This window comes from Phalaenopsis equestris, unplaced genomic scaffold (genome assembly GCF_001263595.1).
Source record: "Phalaenopsis equestris unplaced genomic scaffold, ASM126359v1 Scaffold000232, whole genome shotgun sequence".
Classification (NCBI taxonomy): domain Eukaryota; kingdom Viridiplantae; phylum Streptophyta; class Magnoliopsida; order Asparagales; family Orchidaceae; genus Phalaenopsis; species Phalaenopsis equestris.
The window spans coordinates 291,051-300,777 of record NW_018164674.1 but is presented as its reverse complement, the minus strand read 5'-3'; the positions used below and the strand labels follow the sequence as shown (position 1 = coordinate 300,777).

General features: G+C 37.4%; 2 protein-coding genes across 11 annotated transcripts in view; one reads left to right on the top strand and one right to left on the bottom strand.

Moving 5' to 3' along the window:
* LOC110023808 overlaps positions 1-7,784 on the top strand; it is a 46,510-nt gene extending 38,726 nt beyond the window's left edge. For all 10 annotated transcript variants that reach the window (XM_020723411.1, XM_020723413.1, XM_020723404.1 and 7 more), the window contains 3 exons: positions 6,399-6,506; positions 7,513-7,564; positions 7,653-7,784. In XM_020723411.1, coding sequence (XP_020579070.1) covers positions 6,399-6,506; positions 7,513-7,564; positions 7,653-7,690 — 198 coding nt within the window. In that variant the 3' untranslated portion in view covers positions 7,691-7,784. The remainder of the gene's footprint in view (positions 1-6,398; positions 6,507-7,512; positions 7,565-7,652) is intronic.
* Positions 7,785-8,264: 480 nt separating this feature from the next.
* The window catches only part of LOC110023812 (serine carboxypeptidase-like 36), a gene marked incomplete in the record, with an annotated part of 4,451 nt that continues 2,988 nt past the window's right edge, over positions 8,265-9,727 (bottom strand). Inside the window, 3 exon segments of the mRNA XM_020723417.1 lie at positions 8,265-8,446; positions 8,567-8,672; positions 9,350-9,425. Of these exon segments, the coding sequence (XP_020579076.1) occupies positions 8,291-8,446; positions 8,567-8,672; positions 9,350-9,425 (338 nt within the window).

Below are 9,727 nucleotides of genomic sequence, written 5' to 3'. Positions count from 1 at the left end.
GCTAGAAACTTCTTCAGCTTTGTCAATTCTTCATTGTGATCACCGGTAAGAATGATGTCATCAACATACACAATAAGTACAACAATCTTCTTCTCGGATCTTTTTGTGAACATTGTATGATCAACCTGGCTTTGAGTATAACCGCACTTGATTACTGAATTGGTGAATCGGGCAAACCAAGCACGGGGAGATTGTTTGAGACCATACAGAGATTTTTGGAGCTTGCATACTTTGCCACTAGGCAAGGACCCTTCAAGACCAGACGATAAATCCATGTATACATTCTTTTCAACATCTCCATTAAAGAATGCATTTTTGACATCAAGTTGCATAAGGGGCCAGTCTCGGTTTGCTGCAATGGAGAGTAGGATTCTAATGGAGTTCAGTTTGGCTACTGGGGCAAATGTCTCGTAGTAGTCAATTCTGTATGACTGAGTATAACCTTTCGCAACCAGCCAGACTTTTAACTGATCTATGCTTTCGTCTGTCTTACATTTGATTGTAAATAACCACCTGCATCCTACTGGTCTTGTATCCTTGGAGGAGGCTTGATTGTAAATAACCACCTGCATCCTACACAGTCCACGTTCCACTCTTTTCTAGTGCAGCAACTTCGTCATTCACAGCTTCTCTCCATTTCGGGCGTGAGAGAGCTTCCTGAATAGAATTCAGAACATTTATGCTGTCAATAGCAGTTACAAATGCATGATAGGGAGGAGATATCCTCTCATATGAAACAAATCTGGCAATAGGATGTTGAGTGCAAGGAACATCAGAATCATCTTTCACAGCCGGGGTAAGCTCATATTCACTTGTGTCTATAGATTCCGTACCTGAGTGAGTTTCAGAGGATTTTGGAGTCGGATTATATTCATGGACAGCAGTTGGAAGCGGTGTTAGGTTTTCTATTCTTTCAGCAGTTCTGTTTCGTCTTGTATAGACCTGAAGTTCCTAAGGAGTGGGTTGTGTAGAATGAGGAGGTTGAATAGGAGAAGGTGTGGGTTGTGTAGACTGAAGAGGTTGAATAGGAGGTGGAGGAGGCTTGACAGTCGGTGAGGGACCCGTGTCAGTTGGTAAAGGAACACAGAGCTGTTGTTCACTACGACTACTCTCCCCCTGAATGACAGACCTTTGGTAGTATAATTGATTCTAAAAAAATGTGACATCCATAGAATTATAAATTTTTTTAGTTGAAGGACAATAACATTTGTAGCATTTATTGTTGGTCGAATACCCTATGAATGTGCATTTGACAGATTTGGGGTCTAATTTTCTGCGGTGTTGTTTGTGAATATGAACAAAAACGGAGCAACCAAATAGTTTGGTAGGGACAACTGAAGAGAGTGTACAAGTATTAAGAAAGAAGCGAAGGAGGACATCAATTGGACTACGGAAACCCAAAATACAAGAGGACATCTGATTTATGAGGTAGGCAGTGGTCAATGTTGTCTCGCCCCAATAACATTTTGGGACCATTGTGATGTGGTGCACCTCAGACTTGTCTTCTAGAAGCTTTCCAGTATGAAAATATTCTACGATTTTTTCGCTCGGCAACCCCATTTTGTTGAGTATCAACACACGTGCTAAGGTGAAGGATGTCATGTTGAGTAAGAAAAGTTCCTAGGGAGGTGTTGAAAAACTCTCGTGCATTATCTGTTTTGAGGGCCTAGATTTTTGTGTCAAATTGAGTGAGTATCATTTGATAGAATGCACGAAATATTAGTCCTACCTCGGATTTGTCACGCATATCCATGTTACCCGTGTGTGATCATCAATAAAGGATACGAACCATTGGGCCCCAACAATATTTTTTTCACGAGAAGGACCCCAGACGTCAGGATCAGAGAAAAGGGACAAGTGAGTTTGTATGATAATCGAGGAAATGAAGTACGAGTGTGTTTGGTAAGTTGACAAAATTCGCAATTAAAAGAGGTAGGACTTTTATTAATAAATAAATGAGGAAACAGTTTCTCTAGGTACATAAAGTTGGGATGACCTCAACGATAATGAAGTAGCATGATTTCACTATCATTATTAACGCTGGAATGAAATACAGATGTACTAAACGGATTTAAGCAAGATAGAATTGATACTAGAATACAACCGGTGGGTGAGACTAGACTGACAGACGGTTTGTTGAGGAGATAGAGACCACTGCGCAACTCAGCACTGTCAATCATCCTCCCCGACTTCAAATCCTGAAATTCACAAACATATGGAAAAAATTTAGCAACACAATGACAATCATGGGTGAAATTACTAATAGAGATCATATTGCAATCCAAAGTAGGAACATGAAGCACAGAAGTGAGGAATAAATCCGGAGAGATGAGGACAAAACCAAGACCAATAATTTTGGAGGCTGATCCATCAGCAATCCGAATAGTGAGGGTCGGGGTCGGATTACACGGCCGGTAATCCATTAATAAGGAGACATCCCCGGTCATATGATCGGAGGCACCTCAGTCAACAATCCAGGGGCGAGAAGAAGTTGAATCCAAGACGAAAGCGGATGGGCAAATACCTTGATAGGTAGTAAGGCCGGTGACACCCGATGCCACACTAGTAGACTGGACTTGTGACAACTGACCGAGCATCTTCTGGAGGGCATGAATCTGTTCTTCGCTGAATGGGCTCGTTCCTGGAGAGGCTTCGGTGGTGCTGGCAGTTGCCCGATTATCCTGTTTGGGTTTCCCATTGGCGGGTCTGCCATGAATCCGCCAACACGTATTTCGAGTATGACCAGAACGGCGGCAGTGGTCACTCCAAGGGCGGCCCTGGCGTTGGCGGTTGTCTGTTGATGGAATATGAGCAGCAAGTGCAGACCCGTTGAGGGTTGTAGTGGACAAGGAAGCACTTGACATGACCTTTTACCGACTCTCTTCGCGGCGTATATCGAAGAAAGATTCACGAATTGTTGGAAGAGGTTTCAAATTCAAAATTCGTGAGTGAGTCTGGTCAAACTCAGATTTGAGACCAAGAAGGAATTTGAAGGTGCGTTTCTGTTCTATGATTTGGTGAAATATGACAGTCTTCGGGACACTTCCAAGGGTACACCTCGAATAGATCTAGTTGCTGCCAATACCGAGTAAGAGTATTGAAGTATTGGGTGACGGAGAGGTCACCTTGACGAAAGTCATGAAGAATGGTCTCAACAACAAATAGTTCGCTTGTATTGTCCGCACTAGAATAGGTCTCACGGGCAGCATCACAGATTTCCTTAGGCGTGTCATAGAGAAAAAAATTTTCGCCAATATCAAGTGCCGTTGAGTTAACAAGCCAGGCCATAACCATATTATTCTCGGATTTTCAAGTCTTGTATGACGGATCTGTCGTCATCGGAGCTGGAGCATCACCGGTGAGGTAGTCATCTTTGCCTTTGCTGTATACGAACATCATGACTGACTGCGATCATTGGAGGTAATTCTGACCAGTGAGTTTGTGGTTGGTGATAAGGACAAAATTATTGTCTGAATTGTTGGGTAATAGAGAACCAGCCGCGGAGGGGTGGTTAGAAGTGACATCACTAATGGAGGAGTTGCAGGCATGACCGTACTTAGTCATTGAGCACGGTTGGAACTGACTGTGCTCGGTTGCGGAAGAAGGGTTGGCGTTACCGATCGGACGCAGACGATCGCGATCGATGCGGGAGATCGCGGGATTTGCGGGATTGCGGAAGAGCATGGATGCGGGAGATCGCGGGAGAAGCGCACGATGCGGACGATGCGGGAGAAGTGCGGACGATCGCGGGAGAAGCGCGATCGATCGGACGAGGAGCGGCGCTCGGATGCGATCGATCGGGGCAGGCGCAAACAAGGGCGGCGAAGGCCGAACGCGGGAGAGAGGGGCCGTGATCGAGCCAAGCGGGAGAGGCTTTCCTTTGATGGCTTTGATACCATTTGAATTTTGAATAATTCTTTTTCTCACTGAATACATAGATAATTCACCTATAAATAGGCGAGTACAAGAGATAAAAAAGGAGGAAAGAAATCTTCCTACAATTAAGTAATTCCTATAATTATGGAATAAACATAAATACTTATAATTAAGGAATTATCCTTTTTATACTAAGATTAAATATAACAAGTACTAAATAGAATTAAAGTAAATAATAATGAGCGTAATTCCACAGTTCTTGATCACCAGGTGCACAAAACTGTTTTTGTTACTTTGTAACTGATCTCTTTTGGTTTCATCTTGTTCTACAAATTTTCTCGTAAGTTTGGGCCCGATTTGGGATTAATTTTGTTTTTTATTTTCTATATTTTTTAAGACTTGTCTGGGATCATCTTTGTTTTTTTTTCCTTTTATTTTTAAATGTATATATTTTTTGTGTGCTTTTTACCTTTTGTTATTTTGAGAAATTTAGATACATAGCACTCAATTCTTATGCATTTACTTATCTCAAATTGATTTTGATTTTTACATCTAGATCACATTTTCTTATCTATGAAAAGGTGGAAATAGTATAAGGTGGAAATAGTATAATCCACGTAGTATAATCCACGTTTTCATACATAGGTTAGGGTGCTTAGGGTGTAAAAATCAAAGTTTGGGTGTGAGATAAGTAAATGCATAAGAATTGGGTGCTATGTATGTAAATTTCCGTTTTATTTTTTGTTTTTAAAAAATATTGACATATTTTTGGAAACATTCAAAACAAGTTTTAGGTTTTTTTGTGTTTGGAATCAGTTTTTATTTTATGTTTTTGTTTTTAAAAAACAAAAAAAAAACAAAAAAAAACAGAAAAATCAGTTTGGTTAGATGTTTTTGATCTTCTTCCTTTTAAACAGATTTGTTTTCATTTTTAAAAGCACAAACAAATAAAAATTGTTTCAAGTGTTTTTAAAACAAAATTTTCATTACTCCTAGTTAGGAGTGTATATGTTTTAGATTTGACTTTTGTTAAAAAGGTAGAGGCAGACCTAAAAAGTCTTGGGTTTAATGTATAAAAAATGATCTTAATTTATTACAATTAAATGAAAATATGTTCAATAGGACACATTGGAGAAAAAGGATTCATATAACCGACCCCACTTTGTGAGATAAATACTTATTATTGTTGTATCGACCCCGACCCCGACCGACCCCGACCCCGACCGACCCCGAACCTGAACCCAGACTCCAATTACTTCTCAGTCACCAACACTTATCCCCCGAAGATTCCTCCAACAACGATGCCTTCTCTTCTCCGGCATTGCGTGTATATTCTTAGTTTTTTCTATCTTCCCTGTTTTCAGCCTTTTACCAAAGTTCTGAAACTTTCTGCACGGCCACCTTCCTGACGACAACTTCGTTGAAGGACTGAAAATCTCCGTTAGGGTAATCTTCAAAATATCCTCATTAAAACAACATTTCTGTCAAAAAGTGACTTTAATATTCTGTTAAATGAATAGTTGAACATAGTCAACTTTTGAGGTTTAATTACTTTCTCAAAGTCCGTATTTTCTTCTGAACGTAATGCCCTAATCATTTGAAATTGGGCTGGAAACTTTATATTTTACATATAAACCACTCAATTCTTATGTATCTACATGTCTAAAACAGAAATTTTATATTTTACATTTATACCATCCATATCTTTCATATCCATAAAAAATACTAACTTTTTAACGTGAAAAAAAAAGTTAAATACACCTTGTGATGCATAGGTAAGGTGGCATGTATGTAAAAATAAAAGTTTAGGTGTTAGATATGTTACATATTTAGTGGTTTGTATGTAAATCTTTCAAATTAATTTGGTTCTCTCATGATTATTTTGAACTGAGCAACATAGAGGTTTTCCTTCTGTGGTAGCAATTTTATGAGTCTTAATCATTATGGAGTTTCTCTATATTACATCAGTTTGAAGCTTGCTACTGCTATAAGTGCTTCATTATTTTATCATTGTTTTTCTGCCACCATCATATGAAATAAGTTTTAGAAGGAAAAGGAAATGCCTCCCTCAGCTTAATTTTCTTGACAAATTAGCTATTAAATTATAGGGGCATTTACATATGTACCACACAATTCTTATGTATTTGCATATCTCACACCTAAATTTTCATATTTACACACATAACACTCAAATCTTTAATATCTCATGAAAAATAGTACTATTAACACTTGAAGTCCTATGTATGTAAATATATTAAAGCTTCGGTGCGAGATATGTAAATACACACAACTTATGTGCTCGTTATGTAAATTTCCCTAAATTATAATCAAAATTACTCATTTTTCTTGGATTCATTGAAGTGCCATTTCGTGTGGTTTCGAACTGACTTTAGCTCTGATAATATTGATGCTATTATTGAGAAGATCATTTACAAGGAAAAACTGGCAAATTGCATTTTTACCCACCTTTTATTCTATTCACTTTTTCTGATGTTTTATGATTCAATTTTTCACCAAACCAGGTTCAAGAGCTCTGGCAAACTAAGAATCAGAATATGGCTGATTTGTGCAAAGAGGTGAAAAAACTTAGGGATATGTTTCAGTCATTCAGCATCACGCATGTCAGAAGGGTAATGCAAACTTCTTATTTCTTATCTGTTATATTATATGCAAATTTTAATTCAAACACCAAGACTGAAAAATACCCTATACCCATGCATTTACATATCTAAAACCAAACTTTAATTTTTATATTTATAACATATAACAAATGCCACCTTTTTTATTTTTTAAAAATTGAAATACACCTTTTCATGCACAAGTAAGGTGGGTATGTATGTAGAAATTTAAGTTTAAAGGTGAAATATGTAAAGTTTAAATCAATTAAGTGGTATGTATGTAATCTTCTTTTTTGTTGATGCAGCAAGAATGGTTTATTTGAAGCTGCTTTTTCATTACCTTTTTTCTTTCAGACTGGCGTCACATTCATCTGCCTGCTGCTTTGGGATGATATTCTTGGAACAAGATCTGTTAAAATATGATATTTTTATTTTATACAATAATTTTCCAAAGGCCTTTTTTGCAAAAAAACAACTTTATAACCACCTTTACAGAAACAAACAACAACAACAACAACAAAGCCTTAATCCCACTACGTGGGGTCGGCTACATGAATCCTTTTTCTCCATTGCGTCCTATTTTGTGTCATATTTTCATCTAGTTCTAGTAAGTTAAGATCATTTTTAATACAATAAGCCCAAGTCTTCCTAGGTTTACCTCTGCCTTTCTTAACACAAGTCGAATCTAAAACATCTACTCTCCTAATCGGATCATCAGATGGTCGACGTTTAACGTGACTAAACCATCTAAGACGACTTTCTCTAATTTTTTCCGTCACAGGAGCTACACCAACCCTATCACGAATATATTCATTTCACATTTTGTCTCCAAGTGTAAAGCCACTCATCCTCCTAATCATTCTCATCTCGGCAACACTTAACTTATTATTATGCTTCGCTTTTAAAGGCCAACAACCACCTTTACAGAAAGCTGCAGGGAATTTTACTGATGCAAATGTATTTGGTTCTGAACTTATTTCATTAGTTCCCACTCATCTCTCAACTGATTTCTTTGCAGGAGTTCAATGCCATTGCTGATAATCTGGCAAATTTAGCTGTTAGTCTTCCAGGTGTGCAACATAAATCTGCTCCATCTCTTTATTTTCTTTTCAAATTTTTTTTTCTAATAATATTATTATTATGTTTTATTTCATTCAGTGGGAGAAATTTGTGAAGATTTTGGACCAGTGAGTTGAGTGGTGATTTGAAGGCACTTTCTCCCATAATGTTTTTAATTTTCCATCCCTTTTTTTACATACATACCACCCATTTTTTATATATTTATATATCTAGCACTGAAAGTTTCATATTTGCATACATAACATTCAAACCCTTGAGATCATTTTTGAAATTATCACAGAGGGAAATATTTAGGTTTTTAATCATTGAGTTATAAATGTAAATATTGAACTTTAGGTGTTACATTTGCAAATGTATAAGAATTGTGTGGTTTGTAGGTAAATTTCTTAGAAAAAAACACTTCCATTTTCCCTTTTTTGATTCATTTACAGAATTCTTCCTCTGCCAGTTACTGACTGTAGCAAATTCCAGAGAAATTTTTTTGTCCATTTAGAGAAGAGCTAACCATGCCACATATTGCTAAAGGCTAATATTCTGTCCGGACACCGCTCGTCCGAACGGCTCAATACCAGGTATCACATCGCCATACACCTTATTAGCAGGTGATGTGGCGTCTGGTTGGCCGTGCGGATGTATTTATATATAAAACCAAATTTATAAGCCTATGTAATCATAACACCATTTGTCCCTAAGCTCATAAAATGAAAGTAATGAATTCATGCAATTTTGGAAAAGGGCAGGCTGCTATTTGTGATGAACGACTTGGCTATGATGAAGCCCCTCTTAGGCTGGTCTGCCATGACCAGAAGTCCGGAGCCACGGACCGTCGCAAATGTCAGTCCTCCAACGTAGGACTCGGTGAATCCGGCGACCTGCCAAATCAAATCAAAATTTGAATCTTGATGCATTTTAGTATAATAATAATAATTAATTTAGTTTTGGAATTTTGGATTATTGAAAGATATATGTATGAAATATGAAAATGCAGCAACCTGAACATTATTATCAAACCATGGCCTCCACTCTGATGAGATGGTCAAATTCATGCACTTGATGACAGTCAAATTAGGGATAATTACTTCCTCATCCTGCACTCCACTGCATTAATCAAATATTATCTAAATTAATTTTCTGTTATAGTGATGATTTGTCTAATATCTGCATAAAAAATTTATATATATGTCCAGCATTCCTAGATCAGTTGGTAGAGCATCGATTTTTTCTGTTATAAGTCTCGTCCGATATAGGGTTCGAATCTCCCCTTTACCTATGGAGTTGGTACTCGAGTGGTTAGGCCCATTAGGGGTGGCGGGGGCTCGTCTAATAGCCTTCAATCATTCCTTTTAATATATATATTAAAGGAATGACTAGAGGATATTAAACGAGTCTTCAGCCACTCTTAATGTGTTTAACAATTGGAGTATCACTCTTCTAAAGGCTCACGTCCTGAGGGTAGGATTCGAACCCCCGACCTGAGGGATTTTATACCAAGGATACCAACCCTCGAGTGGTTAGGCCCATTAGGGGTGGCGGGGGCTTGTCTAATAGCCTTCAATCATTCCTTTTAATATATACATATATTAAAGGAATGACTATAGGATATTAAACGAGTTTCCAGCCACTTTTAATGTATCTAACAATTCCAGTACCACTCTTCTAAAGGCTCACGTCGTTAGAGTTGGATTCGAACCCCCGACCTGAGGTTGATACCAACAAACAGATCGAGGTTCGCGACACACAAACAAACACACACACACATATATAATATGACAAACCTGTAAATTAAAATTCTGACTCCTCCAGTCATTGCTGCCTTCATATAGGGTATTGAAGAAGTTATATTTTTCAGCACTGTAAGATACCTGTTCTCATAATAAATGAAATAGTTCACAAAAAATTAGCATATGATATCCTTATTTACTATTTATATTAAATCTCATTAATTTCATAAGTCCACACAATATTCCTTAATGTAAATAAATTTACTAGGCTTTCATGAATATAATTCCAATACAATAATCATAAAAATTCCTCTAAGCAATCTTGGCTAAAAACCTAAACTTTGGATTAAATTTTTTTTAATCCATACATGGAACAGCTCCACCTGACTCGAAATCGGCTCATATATATATATATATATATATATATATTCA